The following is a 20,324-nucleotide window of genomic DNA, read 5'->3' on the forward strand; positions in this document are numbered from 1 at the left end:
AGATACATGTACATATATATCTGTGGAATACATTCCCAGATATAAGATTGCTGAATCAAAGGATAAATGCATTTATAATAATGATAAAATTGACAAATTATCTTCTGTAGAAGTTGTACCATTTTGCATTTCTACCAGCAAGATAAGAATATCAGAAGAGGGCTTTTCTGATTGAGTTCCTACTATTAAAAAATTACATTCTATGATACTTTACAATATAGGTCAGCAAAAAAGGGAAAGAAACAAAAATAAGTGAGACGTGTTAGAAACAGAATGGTATTTTAATGTTTCAAAAATAAGGTATCAAACTCTTTACTATATCTAACCTCTGTGTTTATGTATTTATTTTAACAGCATAGTTGTTGCCCAAATCTTTTGGTACAGAATGTTTTTGTAGAAACACGTGACAGGAATTTTCCATTGGTGGCGTTCTTCACCAACAGGTTTGAAATTTCTTTTATGTGATTTAATTTTGAGATTGTGAAAAATAACTAGAAAAATATTTTTAAAAATATGTGTGATAAAAAAATGTGTGATAGTCCCTAATATCTGCTACCCTAGAATATTCATTCATTTATCCCAAACTGTTCCTAGTCAATAAAATTTTAAACAGCTAAAATTTCAGTCTTTATTTCCTGTGAGAATTCCTGAAAGGACTAAGGATGGTAGTTCTGACCCAGTTCAGTTCAGGGAATAAATGATGTAGAATGCTACATCTCCTGTAAGTCACAATTGCCTCCAACTATCACACCACACGCCTCATACCACAGATGTCATCACATCACTGGGTTCCACTGTTTGCAAAACACTTCCTTTCTCCTGGATATTGACAAGTTTCTTAGGATTTTGGTAGATTTGAAATAAAACTCAAATGATTATTCTTAATAAAAGAGCATTCCTAACTGGGGGGTGTTAGAATAAACCAGATTTTTGAAGATTTGTGGTGATGTTAATAAATTGATATCAAGTTTAGTTCATTTGGTAGTTACTCAGAGTAATTTATGTTTGCTTTTTAATTTCTACTTTCTAGGTATGTGAAAGCAAGAACAGAACTAACATGGGATTATGGGTATGAAGCTGGGACTATGCCTGAGAAAGAAATCCTCTGCCAATGTGGGGTTAATAAGTGTAGAAAGAAAATATTATAAATCTTTAGCTCATGCCTGTTGATGAGATTAGCTTATCACGCTGCAATTAGAGCCATGCAGGAGAACCTTCAGTCATCAGTGGAATTAACTTGGGCTGTGATCCATCAGGAGAATTCTTCTCAGTTTACCCTTGTCAGGGAATTCATTTGTATGAATTAGAAATGCTAGGAACAAAATAAGGACATTTTCATATGCATTGGCTATCTCTTTATTCTTTCTGCTGTTCAACTTTACATAAGTGGGATGAAGTGTATATTTTATATGAAATACCATTATACAGTTTGTAACTTATTTGTAAATTATATATTAAGAGAAACAAATGTTACAATAGAATTCAATTGTTCTTATTTACTTTTGTGATTATTATCTTTGAGTTCATGCCCCCAAAGGGCCAAATTTCACATCTTTACCTACAAAATTTATGCTTAATTCTTGGCAAATAATTTACCATCATGAGCCATAAGGTGGGCAACACAGCCTGAAGAATATGTAAGAACTAACTTTACGCATATTACTTCCAAGTATTTTAACACTAGTTGGAGAAGCTCTGGCTGCCTGCAACTCTGTCTCATCAAACCATTTGAGTGCTAAGAGGAAGAAGCTCTCCTATTGGGAGGGTTTTGGCAAACTCTTTGAGATGGAACTTCTTTTCCACAGATTCTCCTTACTACTCCAGTACAAACATAGACAAGAAAAGAGGGAAGAGAAACCCAGAGGAATTGGAATATTTTTGTTCTAGGTAGAGGAGAGCCATAAGAAACTTAGAAACTAGTCAGACTTGGCTTATTTAGGCCTTCTGGGAGGGATTGTGCTGGGCAAGAATTTCACTTAGTAAAAAAAGCAATTCCACTGAGTTTGTAAAGTCTGGAACAGCTTCTTGGATTCTCCTGGGTATGATGTGCAGATTGTGTTTGGAGAAAAAGGGAGTAATACTCTGCTATAGGTTACCCAGCCCTGATCATGGAGTGGAAAAGGGACTAGGAATCTCCAGGTGTCAAAACTAATTTTATCCATAACAAAGTTGTACATTTGGCTGCCAGGAACTTCTCCCTTGGAACCAGAAGAAGAATACTAGCTCAAAAAGAAGTAATTAAAAAGTAGTTCTGGCTTTTGAGAAGTTTTATGTCTTTTTTCTTTCTTTTTTTCTATACTCGATTCTGGGTTTAGTTTGGTTACTGTTCAAATAAAACTGTATTCTAAGTTTGGACCCAATTTAATTGCTTAAAAATATTGAACTAGATGAAAATTTAACTTGAAATTGTTATAGAGAATGGGAAACGGAAGAACTAGGAAAAGGAGCAAAAAGTTATAACCTAATAGCCTGTTAAGATGAGGAAAGTTAAGTCCATTTTTCGCAGTGAAGATGTAGGAATTTTAGGCAGTACACTGAAAGTGAAGATACTTGATAAGTATGGGAAATATTTTTGTACATAAATCCTGACATCTTGATCTGTTTCACAGCTGTCACCCTCCATCAATGTCCTAGAGATTCCCTTTGTCTCTCTTATGTCAAATCTGTTTCCAGTTAAATTCCATTATTTCCCTTTTCCTTGGTTTACTTCAACATATCGGTGAAGGACATCTTCCAGTTGTTTTTGAAAAGGAAAATTGAGAGGTAATTATTTTGAGACCTTGCATGTTTGAACATGTTATTTTACCCTTACACTTACTTGATTGCTATTTTTTCAGGGTATAGCAATTCTTGAGTAACCTCTATACACAATTTTGAAGGCTTCTGCTTGCTTCCAGTGCTGCGGCTATGAAATCTGAAAATGGTCTCCTTTCTGGCTTCCATGGTGACTACTAAAGTCAGATGTCATTCTGTTCCTTATCTTTTGTATATATGACCAGTTTTTATCTCTCGTGAAGCTGACAGAATTATCTTTGTCCATTGTTCTATTTCTGGTAAGGTCCATTTTCATCCTTCATCCTGAGTGCTTGGTGGGCTCTTTCAATCTGAAATCTTTGTCCTTCAGTTCAGGGAAATTATCTTGAACCATTTCTTTAGTGATTTTTTCATGTGTTCATTCTTTCTTTCTTTATAGAATTCTTGTTATTCAGATGTTAGACTTCCAGGATTGGCTCTCTAAATTTCTTTTCTCTCTCTTTTTTTTTTAGAGTTTTGATTTTTTTTTTCTAGTTTACTTATTTAAGTAATCTCTACACCTGATGTGGGGCTCAAACTTACAACCCTGAGATCAAAAGTTGCATGCTCTTCCAACTGAGCCAGCCACATGCCCCAAATTTTCTCTTTATTTTCAGCTATCTTTTTGCTGTACTTTTTGGGAGATTTTCTCAATTTAAATCTTCCAATATGTCAGTTGTGCTTTACTTTTTCTGGTCTCATATTCTTAATTTCTAGAGCTCTCTTCTCTGGATTTCTTTTAACAGCATCCTGTTTTGGGTTCATGTTTGTAGTATCTTATCTCTTTGAAAATACCATGATGTGTACACACACATTCATATCTGTATTCTCCCTGCATATTTTGTGACTTTGAAGGTTTATTTCTTATTTGTTTTCCCCGTATGTATCCTTTGGTCCTTGTTTTTCAAGTTATAGGCTTTCCTCAGTTTGTGATCTTGGCAGTCTACACATGAGTAGAACCCTATGAGATTGAAAGCTGAGAGTGGGAGATGGGTCTCTTCAAGTGCCACATCATAACTGAGCTGAGCTACCAGTCTCCTCTCTTTTAGTGCTTTGTTTGGCTGATTGAAGGGCAAAAACGTGGCTGCCAAAGTGTGTTTTTATTTCCCCTTTGAGCTCTATTCTTCTGTAATCCATTTCTATATTTGTCAAGACTATCCAAGCTATCTTTTTACATATTGTTTCTCTTTTCTGCTATCCCCACTTTGCCTCTCTTCCCTTTAAAACCTCAAAATGCAAAAAATAATAATGAAACCTCAAAATGCAACTTTTCCTTTAATTCCTCAGCAAACCACCAACTATTATATGCTTCTTTTCCAAAACTTTTTTTTATCTGTAATTATATACATTTGTGTTCTCTACATGTATATTTTGTTACATGCACTGAAAACCTCGTCTTGTATGGTGCTGTGTACCCCATGGGTGCCAAATAAAGATTTGCGACTCGCAACTGGAATTACAGTTGGTTAATTCTGCCTACGTTTATAACATACCTATTTAGGCCAAATTTGGTGTTATACAATTTTTAGAAGAAACGGGTAATCCCTCAGAAGAGCAATCACTTCTCCAGCTGATCCCAGGGGTCTGGGCCACCTTTCCTCCCCATCTGGAGAGGAAAAGTGGGGATCGCCTGCAAATTAAAAAAGAAAAAAATCACACTCAGATCTGTAGAAGATGAGAGCTCCTATTTGAATGAAAACTCCGCCTGCAAACCCTACGTGTCTCTTGCTCAGAACTTCCCCTAGGCAGGGGAAATCGGTCATCGTAGCTTTTACGAAAACGAAACTCTGCAGCTGCCCGTGAACTCCCGGAAGTGCAGGCGCTGCGCGCAGCCATTGAGCACCCGCTGAGGTTGCAGCCATGGACCAAGTGTCGTCTTCCATAGCCAAGTCAGTCCAGGGAGCCAACCAGTCCGAGACCCAGGACGCCCAGGACCAGCTCCTCCACCCCACCGGTGAGTACCGCCCGAGCGCATTGCGCGCGCGCGCGCGCTGTGGCAGGGGTGCAGTGTCCTGGCAACCGCAGGGCGGGTCCCCTGGCCTGCTCGCTGGCTGCTGTCCTCCACCCCCACCCTCCTCATGAGCCCCTGAGGCAGCGCTGGCGAGCGGGGTTAGTCTGCATTCACCTCCAGCGGCCCTGGGGGCAATTCCGCGGGGGCTCTGCGCCCAGACCGCTACCCAGAGCTTCACGTGCGATGGTGTGTCTTCCGCTTACCTCTCCCGCTGCTGATGGACCGCCTATTGCTACTGTCCTACACCACTGGGAATAGAGGCATCAAGGGAAGTCGACATCAACTCGGGTGGGTTTACTCCCTGCGTGCAGTCCACCCACTCCTAAAACTGTTGCCAGAGACATGGCATGGGAGAAGTAGGAAGGGAGGTGGACCCCTTCCTGAAAAGAAGGGGGTCTCAGGAAGCAGTTGGTGAAATTCTTGCAGGGAATGTGACTCTTAGGGAACCATCCACTCCTTTCCATTTAGTAGTTCAAATCCTCAATGGCCCTCTCTATGAATAAGGCAACAGTCTTGTGAGTCTGCACCTTCCCTTCACTCAAATAGGTGTAGAGCTCCCTACTGTGTGGCAGGCTCAGGACTAGATACTGGGGATACAGATTTGAGTTAGGAAGACCCCGCCTTAGAGAATTGAAAAGGCAGCTTGCATGTGACCTGGTAAGAACCACAAAGGCTCAAATGAGGGGTTCCTAACTCAGCCTGGTGTTTAGGGAAAGCTTTATGGAGGCATAGATGCCCTAAGTTTTAAAGGACAAGAGTCAACCAGAGGTAGGAAGGGTGAAAGGGTGTTGGCATACAGAGGTGATGACACAAAAAGGCACCAGCCACGGGTGCCTGGGTGGCTCAGTCGTTAGGCGTCTGCCTTCGGCTCAGGTCATGATCCCGGGGTCCTGGGATCGAGTCCCACATCGGGCTCCCTGCTCCGCAGGAGGCCTGCTTCTCCCTCTCCCACTCCCCCTGCTTGTGTTCCTGCTCTCGCTGTCTCTATCTCTGTCAAATAAATAAATAAAATCTTTAAAAAAAAAAAAAAAAAAAAAGCACCAGCCACGAAATGTCACTTGGCAACCACAAGTCAAGCAGTTGCATGTTTTTATTCAGCTAGTGTTATCTATAGAATGTTATTGGAGATGAAGTTCTATCCTGACCTTTTCCCCAAACTCCAGACTGGTATAACCAACTCCATAAATGCCTAGAATGATCTCAAACTGAATATGTCCCAAAGAGAATTCTCATTTCCCTGCATATACCCACATGTTCCAAACCTGTTCAACCACCAGCCTTCCCCCTTCCATTCATCCAGTTGCTCAGGCCAATACCTTTAGCACCGCCCTCAGGGCCTCTCTTTCTTCTTCACGTCCCATCTAATGCAGTCAGACCAGTCAGTTCTGTTTTTAGACTATATCTTGAGCCTGACCACTTCTCACCTGCACTACCATGCAAGCCCCAATGCACCATCATCTGCTTAGAGTATTAGTCTGGCTCCTACTCTAACGTCTCATATAGACAAGGCTGCACAGCAGCCAAAATGATCTTTAAAAAAAACAAAAAGCAAATGTGATTCTCCTCAGCCCTTCAATAGTCTCACATTACCTTCAGAATAATCTCTTACTGTGGCCTACAGTGCACCCTGTGTCCTGATCTGATCCTTTCCCTGCCCATCTTGATGACTGTGCCACCCCTCACTGCCTTGTGGGTCAGCCAAGCCCCCAAACCTGTCCCTGCCTCGGGGTCTTTCTTTTTGCCTCCCATTTCTCACTTCCCCACCATAATTCAAGTCTCTCTCAAATGTATCCTCCACAGCTTTGCATGCCCATCCTATTTAAGAGAGTACCGCACCATCCTCTTCCTCCTTTCCCTGCTCTAATTTTTTTCATAGCACTTATTGCTAGCAGGAGAAATACTTGTCTGTTTTTACTACTAGAACGTAAGTTCCTTGAGAGGTGAAACTCTCATCTCATTCTCTGTTTTATTTGTAGTGCCTAAAACAATGCATAATAGGTTCTTACTAAGAATTTGTTGAAGGAATGAATGGGCTGGTATGTACCACTAAGGAGCTTGGCTTCTATTCTCTTGGTGATGGAGAAGGTCTTTCACAGGAGGGAAACCAGCCCAATCTGAACTAAAATCTTTTATTCTGAATTCTGTATATCTGAGAGTTGGGCAGGTACATCCTATGGGACTGCCAGCTTTGCCTAGGGGAATGAAGTCCCACAGTACAAACACGTCTGCTGAGGACTGCCCCTGTGTGTGACTGTAAGTTAGGTAATTCTAAAGAAGCCCACTGAACGTCCTACTCTGTGGCTGTATCCACCACTCCTCTCCTGCAGCACACACATCCTTATTCCTGTTTGTACATTCTAAAGCTGTCCCCAGTAATGTTCTCTGGCTCTTCCAAATACATACTCACGTACTTCTCCCAAAGTTATATCCAGTCACAACATCCAGGGAAAATCTGATGAAGCCATTTATTTTCTGAGTACATTACCAAACCTCTAGGTTATATCTACTACTCTTCTGTTTTGGTCTTTATCCATTTCAGGTGTGTAGTCACTGGACTCAGTGAAAGAATTGACTTCTCCCACTGACCTGATATCTAATGGAAGAACTAAAATAGTAAGCTGCAATAAAAATTAAGTTGAGCAAGAAAGAAAAGAGGAAGAAATTTCCAAGCCAGCATCATAAATTGATTGCCAGTCTAGAACATAAATCATACCCTATCAGAAGGGGATCGTAAATGGAATTATAGGATTAGTGACTCTCATTCCATCATCCACTCATTTAATGGTGAAATGTGTTTTTGGCTATCCTATCTGGCTACTCCAGATTCTGTCCTCTGACTGGATTGCCCTTGTCTCGTGGGCTTTAGGACCATATCTGGGAAGAGGAACATTTGGAAGATACGCCTGATAACCTCTGCAGGGGCTGTGGCCTTAGCAATCCCTTACCTGGTGGAGGTGGACCTGGAGAGACCCGAGATTCACTGTGTTGGTTGAGTTAGTCATAGTTCATGTGTTCCTGGGCTGTCATTTTTCTGCAGCTTCATTCTGTAGAACTTTTCTTGGCTACCAGTTTCATTTTTTGAGAATTCTTGTTAGATCAGTCTCTGTGAGTCCTTAGGTCTGCTGGACACAGTAGAAGGACCATGGGGAGCCCTGCTGTTCTTCATTATTCTTGGTGTCAGCTGCTGATAGAGACCAATGGACTCTTCCCTAAAATGTTCCAGCCCCCATAATACACCTGTCCTTCACTGTCTGAATCTATACAGTTCCTGAATTCTGAAGGTGAGGAATATCAGTTATCCAAATGTATATGGTCCAGGAGTTTCAGATAATGAGTAGCAAGAGTTCAGATAAGTGGGGGATGTCTGTCTACGTAAAAGCCTCTAATGTGATTACCCCAACTGCAGAGAGTTCTGTGCATCCTCCTGTCTGGAAGAATGAATAAAGTTAGAAGAGCCAAGATCTTTTAGGAAACTATGATGAGGAGATGTTTTACCAAGGAAAAGCCATTAGGGGGAGCCTGTGTGTCTCACTTTGGGTTTCTGTCCATCAGCAGGGGAAAAAATACTCTAGGTCAGAAGGCAGCAGTGTTTCTACCACCACCTTATTCCCAGGTGCCAAAACCCTAGAAGCCTGTGGACTTGGGAGTGCAACTCAGAAGGGCAGAGTCCCCAGAACAAACACAGGGGGCCATACTCAGGTATCTGCAGCCTGACAGCTCAGCCAGATAGAGTATGCCTGTCTGAACACCCTGCTTTGCACAAGGAAAGGGTAACACTGTGCCAAAATGTCTAGCTCTTATACAACAGGAAGCATTGCATGCCTATCAAATGTAATCATTTTATTAGGGATTTTTATTCCATCCTCTTGTGCTTTTTTTTTTTTTGCCTATGCTTTACAAAATTTCATGTCCAGTTTGTGTGTTCTTTAAAATAAGAATACAGGGCGCCTGGGTGGCTCAGTTGGTTAAGCGACTGCCTTCAGCTCAGGTCATGATCCTGGAGTCCCGGGATCGAGTCCTGCATCGCGCTCCCTGCTCAGCAGGGAGTCTCCTTCTCCCTCTGACCTTCTTCCCTCTCATGCTCTCTCTCTGCCATTCTCTCTCTCTCTCTCTCAATAAATAAATAATCTTTATTAAAAAATAATTAAGAATACAGTATTTTATCAAAATAGATTTTGGGCCTGAGGTGAATAAAATATTGGGATTTTTTTTCCCAATTTTCATCTAGGATGGGATATTATGTTGTCAGATATTAATATATTAAAGCATTGAAAATTATAAAGTGTGGTATTGGAGGAGGAAGTGATCAATGGAACAAAATAGATGTACAAAAGCAAACCAAACATATGTAATAATTAAGCATATGAAAAGGAGATTTAAATCTGTGGCTAACCACTATGAGAATAAGTTAGATCCTCATCACATACTTTATAATAAATTTCACATTAATATTTAATATAAAAAAATAACATTTTAGAAGAAAATAGAGGTGTTTTCTAAGTTATGTCTCCTTCACCCAAGAGTAGAAACCATAAAATAAAAGATTGATATTTCATGAAACATTTAAACATTCTGTATATCATAGAACATTATAAATAAAGTTGAAAGACCTCTCTATATAACTAACGAAGGGTCATCCTGAATACATAACAAGCTCATAAATCGATAAGAAAATAGTGAATAACCTAATAGAAAATGGGCTGAGGACATTAGTGCCAGAGAAGAAATGCAAATGCCACCTTATGGTATGTTAAATTCATAATTATAGATTATGTTCTACTTCTCTCTGCACTTTATTGTCCTTTCTTTTGATGTAGTCATCTACTGTCCTAGTTTTATCTTTATAATATGGTTTTAAATCACGTAGGCAGATACCCAGGTATATTTTTTTCAAAGTTTTCTTCACAGTCCATACCCATTTATTCCTCCAAATAATCTCTTTTTTTTTCCCCCAAGTTCTTTAACCTTCTTGGGATTTAAATTGAAATGATATTAAACCTAAAACTTGTTTGGGGAAGAACTGACAGTATTATAATGTTCAGTCTTCCTACTCAGGAGCATAGTATTTCTCTCCATGTATTGAAATTGAGCTTGAAACAATTCTTTTCTTTCCCCCACAATTTGAATTATTTATTTAGACCAAGAAAAGCATACGCATTGATTGTCTCTTTGTTTGACAGCTTTGTAATATCCTTTTTTACTCCATGCTGTGTTTTTGTTTTTCATTTTTTATTGAAGTTTAGTTGATTAAAACAACTCTTTCATCATGTTATTCCCCTGCTCCAAAATCCTTCCTGACAGTCTTTCACCATCTGTTTCTCAAATTCTTTTCCTGCTTCCTCTGCACAGACTCTCCCCTTCAGCCTGGCTGGTTTTCTGCCTCCTAGTCAAACCTCTTGGCCTTTTCCCACATTACTGCTTATGTCTGCAGTCCCTCCCAACCCCCCTCCCCTTTCTCTCTGTCTCCAGGTTGTAGCAGCTCAAGGCCCACGTCCTTGACAACACTCCATCCCACAGGGAGCACTTCCTCCCGTGGATCCATAGCATGTATGGTATTTTCCACCCAGCAGTTGTTACTTTATGGCATTTATTCTGTTATTTTATTTTGTTAGCTTCTTGTAGGCAACAGTTCTGTCTCCTGTTTCTTTAGATCCTCTGCTGTGCTGTTCCCTACGGTAGCCACTCCCTACACATGGCTGTGGAGCACTTAAAAATGTGGTTTATTTCATAAGGAATTGCATGGAGGACATTAGGAGAAGGAAGGGAAAAATGAAGGGGGGGAAATCAGAGGGGCAGACGAACCATGAGAGACTACGGACTCTGAGAAACAAACTGAGGGTTCTGGGGAGGGGGGGATGGGCTAGCCGGTGATGGGTATTAAGGAGGGCACGTATTGCATGGAGCACTGGGTGTTATATGCAAACAATGAATCATGGAACACTACATCAAAAACTAATGATGTACTGTATGTTGACTAACAAAATAAAATGTGGTTTATTCAGTTAAGACACACTATAGGTGCAAAGTGCAGTGGGTTTCAAAGACTCTGTACTGAAGAGTGAATTAATTTTTATGTTGATTAAATGGTGAAAGCATCATATTGTGGATATATTTGGTTGAATAAAGCATGTTATTAAAATTAATTTCACCTGTTTCTTTTTGCTTTTTTTCATGAGGCCCCTAGAAATTTTTCAGCTGTGGCTCACATTTGTGGCTCGCATTACAGTTTCCATTGGACAGCACTGGTCTAGAGTGCCCAGCAAAATTACTCTCCTACAAGAGGTGCTCCCAAATTGGTGCTGCTTTGAAATGAATGAAAAGAAGCAGCTGGCCTGTCTCATTTATCTGAGGGTTTTTCTCTCAGTCTCCCCTTTTTCGTGGTTGGTGGGGAGCAGAGAGACTACAAATTTGTATCCTTACTAGGTAGGACACAAATCCAGGAATCAGAAATTAATTTCTAAATGTGAGATAAATGCTGCTCCAAAGTGCAGTCTTCTGATTTTGTGCAATACAGGATCTAATTTCAGAGACACCAAGAGATCTTATACTTTTAGATAACAAAAAGAACTTTTAGGAACCCTTTAAGTGGTTGAGCTCATCTAAATGTAAAACTCTCACCATTAAATGGTAAAATAAATCTTTGCTTCAAAACTAAAAGTTGAAGATTAAAAGCAGAATTGTGTTCTACAGAAAACCCAATCAATAAGAGGATAAGCATTGGAAAGGGCAAACAAGTTGTTAAATGGATGCTTATGGCTAAATTAATAGCAAACTAGTAAGTTAGAGAAGGTTACCCCTCACTGACATGCCCAGTGGGGTTGTGGGAACAGATGGCTTCTTTTTCCGTCTCTTTCCTTTTCTTCCTAGCTCTCCTTCTCTTAGGTTCCTCTCCTTTCTTCTATTCATTTCTTAAAAAAAAAAAAAAGAAAATTGATTTCCTGCCTTTATGTATCTTTCTCTCCTAACTTACAATGCTAAAGTGCATTTAAATTAAAGCACCTTGCTCATTTACTTCTTTAATTCACTCAAAATTTATTATTGAATATAGTATGACATAGGGATCTAAAACTTTTTTTTACAGTTAACCAGAGCACTATTTCTTGAGCACATCATTGTTTTCTTGTTGATTTGTATTGACAATAATTATTGAGAGCTTAGTATTGCCAAGGCAGTGTTTTGAGAGCTTTGTATTTAAATTCCTGGTTGTGTTTCCTTCCCTTTTTTTTCAGTTTATTTATTTAAGTAATCTCTACACCCAACATGGGGTTCAAACTCAGGACCCCCAGATCAAGATCTCATGCTCTTCTGACTGAACCAGCCAGGTGCCCCCTGGTTGTGTTTCTTGAATAAAGTTCTCCTTATGTTTAAACATTTTAAATAAATTCATTAATTCTTGTCCTTCCTTGTATTGAACCATTTAAGAAATACACAGTAAGTTGCCTTTCCACTTGGGTACCAATTTTTTTTCCTCTCTGGGAGTTGAGAATCTCTCATAAGAACAAGTGCCCTGCCTTCTACTTTAAGACTGGTGGAGGAGTTACGGAGACCAAGAAGTTCCACTTTACCATTTCTCATAAGGGATGTTACTTATAGGTGTCTTTCAGGTTGCAGAAAAGATGGAAAAAAGGACATGTGCACTCTGCCCCAAAGACATCGAGTATAGTGTCCTATACTTTGCAAAATCAGAGAATATAGCTGCTCATGAAAATTGTTTGGTAAGTTACTTGAAAACACCTGAGTCCTTTTAGGGAAGGACATACCAAAATAGGTAAATGTACTTTGGAGACAGAATGACGAGTGGGCCATGATTTGGGCTTCTAAGTGGGGATATGGGGAGCATATTTTTCTAACTTTTTAAACTGTTTCAGATCTTATGATTACATTTTAGCTTTATTTATAACTGATCAAATACAATTATGATGAAGCTTCTTTGAAGATATTTTATTGAGATATTTCAAATATAACCAATACCCATAGACATTGCACACAGATTTGTAGAATCATACTATATTTCGTTTACTTTGATTTTCTTTTTTAAAGGAAATAAAACACAGATAGTTAAGGGCTAATTCTCTCTGTTCCCCTCCCACCATCCCTTGAGATATAATTGCCCTCACGGATTTGGTGTTTTTTATTATCTTGTGTTTTTGATTTTATGTTCCTACTGTGTATATTTAAGTGCTTATAACAAGATATATTGTTTTACATGTTCTTGGACTTTGTAGCATTTCAGTCAAATTCTGTGGCTATTGAGATTTATCCATGTGATAAATTTAACTCTTAACTCCTTAATTTTAAATGTTATAGAATTCCATTTTGTTATAGAATTCCATTCCATTTTGTGACCATCACTACTAAACTATTCTCGTGTGAATGAACTCTTAGGTTTTTCCACTTCTTTTCATGTAACTAACCAGCTGTCATGAACAACTTTGTATAGGTCTCCTAATTCATGGGAGGATTTCTCTGATGTAGGGCACAGAGGGAGCGTTTTGCACCTCACTGTATGTGCCACATTGCTCTCCAAAAGGATTGCACCAAGTTTGACTTTCACATTGTTTCAGAATTCGTTCCTCTTTTTCCTTGCCACACGTGCTATTATGAAATTTTAATTTTTTCCTCTCCGATGGATGTAAAATGGTGTCTTGTTTGCATTCCTAGATTATCAGTGCGATTGTGCCTCATTTGGCTGTGTTTATGCACAGTTCTGTTTCTCGCTTCTGTGACTTGTGTTCATCGACTGCATTTTGTCTTTAAGATATTGATTTTCCTTACATGTATTTATATATGTATATAAATAGATTCTATGCTTTATTATATATGTTGGCTTTTAACTTGTGGTGTTTCCTGTCAGAGGTTTATAATGTAGTTAAATTCATCGTTATTTTCCTTTATAATTTGTAGGATTTTTCCCCTAAGAAGTTCTTTCCTTTACTAAGGTTCTTTTTCCCCCCAAATTTTAAAACTTGGCTTTTCTCATTTAGTTTCTTAATCCAACCGGAATTTATTTGGACTACTCTGTAAAGTAGGCATCTTTTTTTTATATGATTAACCACTTTTCCCAGCATTATTTATTGACTAATCTGTTCTTTTCTCATTGATTTGTAGTGATAATGATGACTATAATTATTATTCAGTATTCACCAGGTGTAAGGTATTATTCTGGGAACTTAAGCTGTATTAAACTATTAATCCTTACAACAACCCTAAAAGGTAGGTATCATTCTTATGCCCAAACTAAAGATGAAACAACAGGTACAGAGAAGTTAAGTCACTTGCCCAAGGTCACACAGCTGTAAGTGCCTGAGCCAGGATTCTTACCCAAGCTGCCTACTTCTAGAACCCTCACTCTTAATCCAGTGTGCTAACAATATAATATTTGTGCACAGACTGTTTCTGGCTCTATTCTGTTCCATTGGTCACTTTGTCTCTCACTGAGCTGGTACAACATTGTCTTAATTACTATGATTTTATGATAAGCCATGGCTATTTTTCAGTGCTTTGAATTTTGGGATCAGCTTACAAGGTTTTATACAAATTCCTATTGGAATTTTAACTGGAATTCCATTAATTTATAGATGAATTTGGGAAAAAATGATGTGAGTATTTCTGCCCATTAACAGAGTCTGTCTTCAGTGATTCATGTCTTCTTTTATGAATTTCAGAAATGTTCAATAATTTTTTTCCTGTAGAGGGGTAAAACTTTGGGTTAAGCTATTTCCTGGGTCTTTTTTTTTTTTTCATTACCTTTTCCTAATACCTTAAAAAAATAACTGAAGTATAAAAAAAAATTGAAGTATAGTTGACACACAATGTTACATGTTTCAGGTGTAAACATAGTAATTCTACTCTATACATCATGCTGTGCTCACTGTCTGTCTCCATGTAGTGCTGTTTCAGTACCATTGGCTATATTCCCTATGATGTCCCTTTCATCCCTGTGACTTACTCATTCCATGACTGGAAGCCTATACCCCCCCATTTCCCTTCACTCTTTTTGCCCATGCCCTCCCACCCTCCTCTCTGACAACCACCAGTTTATTTTCTGTTTCTGGGTCTGTTTCTGCTTTTTTTTGTTTGTTCATTTATTTTTAGTTTCCATATATAAGTGAAATCATATGGTATTTGTCTTTCTCTGACATTTCACATAGAGTGATACTCTCCAGGTCCCTCCATGTTGTAGCAAATGGCAAGATATCATTCTTTTTTATGACTGAGTAATATTCCTGTGTGTGTGTGTGTGTGTGTGTGTGTGTGTGTGTGTGTGTGTACACCACATCTTTTTTTTTAAGAATTTATTCTTTATTTTTTTAAGATTTTATTTATTTATTTGAGAGAGAGAGAGAATGAGAGACAAAGAGCATGAGAGGGAAGAGGGTCAGAGGGCAAAGCAGACTCCCTGCTGAGCAGGGAGCCCGATGCGGGACTCGATCCCGGGACTCCAGGATCATGACCTGAGCCGAAGGCAGTCGCTTAACCAACTGAGCCACCCAGGCGCCCACACCACATCTTCTTTATCCATTCATCTACCCATGGATGCTTAGGTTGCTTCCATATCTTGGCTCTTATAAATAATGCTGCAATAAACATAGGGGTGAGCATATTTTTTGAATCAGTGTTTTCATTTTTGGGGGGTAAATACCCAGTAGTGGAATTACTAGATCCTATGGTATTTCTCTTTTTAGTTGTTTAAGGAAACTTCATACTGTTTTCCATAGTGGCTCCGTAATTTACATTCCCACCAACAGTACACGAGAGTTCCTTTTTCTCCACATCCTCACCAACACTTATTTCTTGTCTTTTGGACACTAGCCATTCTCACAAGTGTGAGGTGATGTCTCATTGTGGTTATTATTTTTTTTTTTTTAAGATTTTATTTATTTGACAGAGACACAGCGAGAGAGGGGGTTGGGAGAGGGAGAAGCAGGCTTCCCACTGAGCAGGGAGCCTGATGCGGGCCTCCATCCCAGGACACTGGGATCATGACCTGAGCCGAAGGCAGACGCTTAATGACTGAGCCACCCAGGCGCCCCCTCATTGTGGTTTTGATTTGCTTTTCCCTAATGTTGAGTGATGTTGAGAATCTTTTCATGTGTCTCTTGGCCATCTGTACAACTTCTTTGGAAAAATGTTTTTTCAGGTCTTCTGCCCACTTTTAATCAGATCATGTGTTTTTTTATTATTGAGTTGTAGTTCTTTATCTATTTGGGATATTAACTCCTTATCAGAGACGTCATTTGCAAATATCTTCTCCCATTTAGTAGGCTGCCTTTTCATTTTGTTGATGGTTTCCTTTGCTGTGCAAAAGCTTTTTGTTTTGGTGTGGTCCCAATAGTTTATTTTTGCTTTTATTTCCCTTCCTTGAGGGGACAGATCTAGAAAAATGTTGTTATGGCTGATAGCTAAGAGATTACTGCCTATGTTTTCTTCTGGAAATTTATGGCTTCAGGTCTTACATTTAGGTCTTTAATCCATTTTGAGTTCATTTTTGTATATGGTATAAGAAAGTGGTCCAGCTTCATCCTTTTGCATGTGTGTGTCCAGTTTTCCCAGCACCATTCATTGAAGAGACTGTCTTTTCCCCATTGTATATTCTTGTCTCCTTTGTTGAAGATTAGTTGGCCATAAAATCATGGGTTTATTTCGGGGGGTTCTGTTCTGTTCCGTTGATCTATTTTTATGCTGTACCAGATTGTTTTGATTATTATAGTTTTGTAGTGTATCTTTAAATCTGAGATTGTGCTACTTCCAGTTTTTTTGTTCTTTCTCAAAGATTGCTTTGGCTATTTGGGGTCTTTTATGGTTCCATACAAATTTCAGCTTTATTTGTTCTAGTTCTGTGAAGAATGCTATTGGTATTTTGGTAGAGATTGCATTGAATCTGTAGGTTGCTTTGTAATTGCATTGTGTAATGTTGATCTTCAATTCAGAGATAGATTGGATTCAGGTAACACACGGAAACTTGAGCCAACCTAAACATAAAAGTGGGTTTTTAATCAGACTGCAGGGGATTTCATGGTTTCTGAAGGCTGGCATGTAGGCAGGTCTAAGAACCGTAGCTAGGAAACCATCAGGAACCCATCTTGTTCTCTCTAGCCCTTGTTTCTATATTCCTGTCTTTGCAGACTGGCTTGCTGTCTACCATGTGGCTCAGAGTCTATTCCACTCTCTCAGGATAGGGAATCCAGTTGGCTCAGTTTCGGGTCAGGGCCCCAACGAGGTCCAGTTAACCATTGGGGTCAGGGTTATGCAGTATAAAACACACCTGGGAATCAGAGCCACTTCCAAAGAAAAGCAGGGTGGCTTGTAATCTGTTTACATACCCCAAAAGGTGGTCACTGTTATACCCCCAATTCATCTTCCACTCGGAGAGTACTTTGTGATATCATTTTCTGATTTGCAGCTTTCAGTGGTACTTTGTGCATATTGTACATTTTTTTCTTTTCCCAATTTGTAGCTGTATTCTTCAGCTCTTGTGGAATCTGAGGATCATGATCCACATAATCAAGACAGAAATTTTGATGTGGAATCAGTAAAGAAAGAAATCCACAGAGGACGGATGTTGGTAAGTATAAATGATTTTATTACTCATAAAAGATGAACAGATCTTGAAGGGGATGTTTCCAAGAGAAAGTCTACTTGATTGGTAAACCAGGGATAGAGACACATCTTGGAGAGCTGAAAGACGTAGGACCTGTATTGGAAACTTAAATTCAACTGAACATTTAATATTTTAAAACAAACTACAACACGCTTCATCAGCAAAGTAGATATGAGTTCGATTGCTTTTGGCTGTAAGTAGAAGGAACCCTCAACTCAAACTTTAAGAAAAGGCTTTAACAAAAAGGATGCTCATTTTCTCACTTAGCCAGAGGGAAAACTGGCTTCAGAGTTGGTTGATTTAGTGGCCATCAAGAGCCCATCATCCTTTCTGTCATCCTGTCCACAACATCATTTGGTCCTCTTGTGGTCATAGGGTGGTCACAGACAACAACTGAAGTGTCAGTCTTTCTTATCTCTATCAGGTAAAAGAAAAAGGTCATCCCGGGCACCTGGGTGGCTCAGTTGGTTAAGTGTCTGCCTTTGGCTCAGGTCATGATCCCAGGGTCCTGGGATCAAGCCCCACATCGGGCTCCTTGCTCAGTGGGGAGTCTGCTTCTCCCTCTGCCCCTCACCCCACTCTTGTGCTTTCTCACTCCGTTAAATAAATAAAATCTTTTAAAAAAGAAAAGAAAGAATTCATCCCCAAGCATTGAATAAGAGCCCTTCTGAAAATTAAATTAGGCCACGCCCATCTTCCTGCTCTAGTTGCTAAAGGTGGCCATAACTAATCAGGATCGATCCCCTTGGACCTGGGTCAGCTCCGCTTGGGAAGACAAGAGTGTGGAGTAGCTACCCTATTAGTTCAGTTACAGTAGACTTCCTCTAGGAAAGGCCCTTCATGGCTTAGCAAGCAGTACAGCAGGTGTGAGCACCTAATGCCCACCACCACAGTAAGGTTGATGATCTGGAACAAACATTTATTTAGTCTTTACAAGGCATACACATAGATGAGGGCAGTTTCTGCACAGCCTGATGTGCTTTGAGAAGGGTCAGCACAGGTCACTCAAGCAATCAAGCACCTTAGTGCAGGTGGGGCCCAGAAGACTTCCTAGTTGGGGAGGAGTGAGGGTAACGAAGATGGGGAAGGAGGAATTCCAGGGAAAGGGAACAGGATGTGCAAAAGTTGAGAAGGCAAGAAAGACATGGCATGTTCCTAAAACTATAAGCGTATGACTGTGGCATCCTCTTTACTGACTTCATGGAATTCCATGGGATCAACCAGAATGCATGAAACTATTCCCTTGTTGTTAGATAATGAGTCAACTCTGGTTTTTCACTATAACAACTAATGTCACCATAAACATCTTTGTACACATACCCTGTGTACTTGTTTGAGCAATGCTGTAAAGCACATTCCTAGAAGTGAAATGGCTGAGTGAAAGAGAATTCCCTTTAATAATTTTGAAACATGCGGGGCGCCTGGGTGGCTTAGTCAGTTATGCATCTGCCTTCCCCTCAGGTCATGATCCCAGGGTCCTGGGATTGAGCCCCACATCAGGCTTCCTGCTCAGCAGGTAGCCTGCTTCTCCCTTCCCTGCTCCCCCTGCTTGTGCACCCTCTCTCACTGTCAAATAAATAAGATCTTTAAAAATAATAATAATTTTGAAACATGCCACTAAACTGTCCCCCAGAAAGATTGTACCATTTTATACTTCAGTGGATGAAAGAACATTTTTCCCAGCCCTTGACAAAAATGAGTATCATGAATTTTGTTGTTTTTTGCGTCTGACAGGAAGTGTTACCATGCATTTCCCTTATCACTGGAGAGAGGTTGAACGTTAGTTCTTCTTAGGCATCTGTCTCCCTCCCAGCCTACCCAGCCCCAGCAGTTCTTCCATGATCCCTCTACAGTCAGTGGCCCCATCTCATAGGCATTGTCCTGCAAACAGCCTGGACTCCCTCTCCCCACCACCCACGTGTACATTTCCTTACTCACCTAGCAAACCACCACCACCCCTGCCCCTGCCAGTGAAATGCACCTGTCTGTTGTCTGCATATGCTGAGCAGTACTGGCACTTGAACAGTTGACCAACTGGACAAAAACCCACAAATGTGTTGACTGATCTTAGATTCATGGCCACAAACCTCAAAAGGAACCTCAACACGTCACCCTCCACCCTCTACCTTTACTGTTTCATATCCTCTCATCTCTTTTTAAAACCTCTCCCACCCCAACTGTTCATCCCCAAGTTGATGACTATGCCTTATTTTTTTTTATAGACTTTATTCTTTTAGAGCAGTTTTAGGTTCATAGAACACTTAAGGGGAAAGTACAAAGATTTCTCATATACTTCCCACCCCCACACATACACAACCTTCTTTTTATCAACATCCCCCACCAGAGTGGTCATTGTTACAACTGATGAACCTACACTGACATTTCATGAAAACACCCGAAGTCCGTAGTTTACGTCAGGGTTCATCTTGGTGGTACACCTATCTGTCTGATTTTTATCGAGAAATGGAAGCCATTAGCCAAGAACTCCTACTATTCAAACCACTGCCCATCCAGCTCTGTCCCCAGACTCTGGGACCTCCCTCTTGTCAAAGTCAACCCTCCACTTAGACTTTGGAGTCATCACCTGCCCCTCTTTAAGGATTAGGCTCTTGCATTTCCCTTTAACGTCAGTATCCCCCCTTGTACTAGATTATTTCCTTCAGCATATATCCAAGATCAACTGATCATGTCATCTTAAATTAAATCCTCCTTTGTAAAATTATTAAAACCTGGTCAATTACAATGTCACTTCTGTCCTTAGCTGACCTTTCAGCAGTATTCATCACAGTTGTCCATGCCCTGCATCCTGAAGCACTTTCTTCCTTTGACTTCCTACACGTACACTCTGCTGCTATGTCTCTTACCTTTCTGGCTGCTTCCTCCCAAGCACCTGGGCTGTTTTTCCTTCTCTGCTAAATC

At 39.9% G+C, this 20,324-nt stretch overlaps 2 protein-coding genes across 6 annotated transcripts in view; both read left to right on the plus strand.

The window, feature by feature from the left end:
* Positions 1 to 1,481, plus strand: part of SETDB2 (SET domain bifurcated histone lysine methyltransferase 2) — a 56,270-nt gene extending 54,789 nt beyond the window's left edge. For all 4 annotated transcript variants that reach the window (XM_027588621.1, XM_027588623.1, XM_027588624.2 and 1 more), the window contains 2 exons: positions 355 to 443; positions 1,031 to 1,481. In XM_027588621.1, the coding sequence (XP_027444422.1) occupies positions 355 to 443; positions 1,031 to 1,148 (207 nt within the window). In that variant the 3' untranslated portion in view covers positions 1,149 to 1,481. The remainder of the gene's footprint in view (positions 1 to 354; positions 444 to 1,030) is intronic.
* Positions 1,482 to 4,534: 3,053 nt separating this feature from the next.
* Positions 4,535 to 20,324, plus strand: part of PHF11 (PHD finger protein 11) — a 29,729-nt gene continuing 13,939 nt past the window's right edge. The window contains exons 1-3 of one of the 2 annotated variants that reach the window (XM_027588626.2): positions 4,535 to 4,747; positions 12,398 to 12,519; positions 17,262 to 17,369. In XM_027588626.2, the coding sequence (XP_027444427.1) occupies positions 4,654 to 4,747; positions 12,398 to 12,519; positions 17,262 to 17,369 (324 nt within the window). In that variant the 5' untranslated portion in view covers positions 4,535 to 4,653. Of the gene's footprint in view, positions 4,748 to 4,818; positions 5,093 to 12,397; positions 12,520 to 17,261; positions 17,370 to 20,324 lie in introns of those variants that run through there. The other variant, XM_027588628.2, reaches the window with a different exon arrangement.

Source organism: Zalophus californianus, chromosome 3 (assembly GCF_009762305.2).
Source record: "Zalophus californianus isolate mZalCal1 chromosome 3, mZalCal1.pri.v2, whole genome shotgun sequence".
NCBI classification, from domain to species: domain Eukaryota; kingdom Metazoa; phylum Chordata; class Mammalia; order Carnivora; family Otariidae; genus Zalophus; species Zalophus californianus.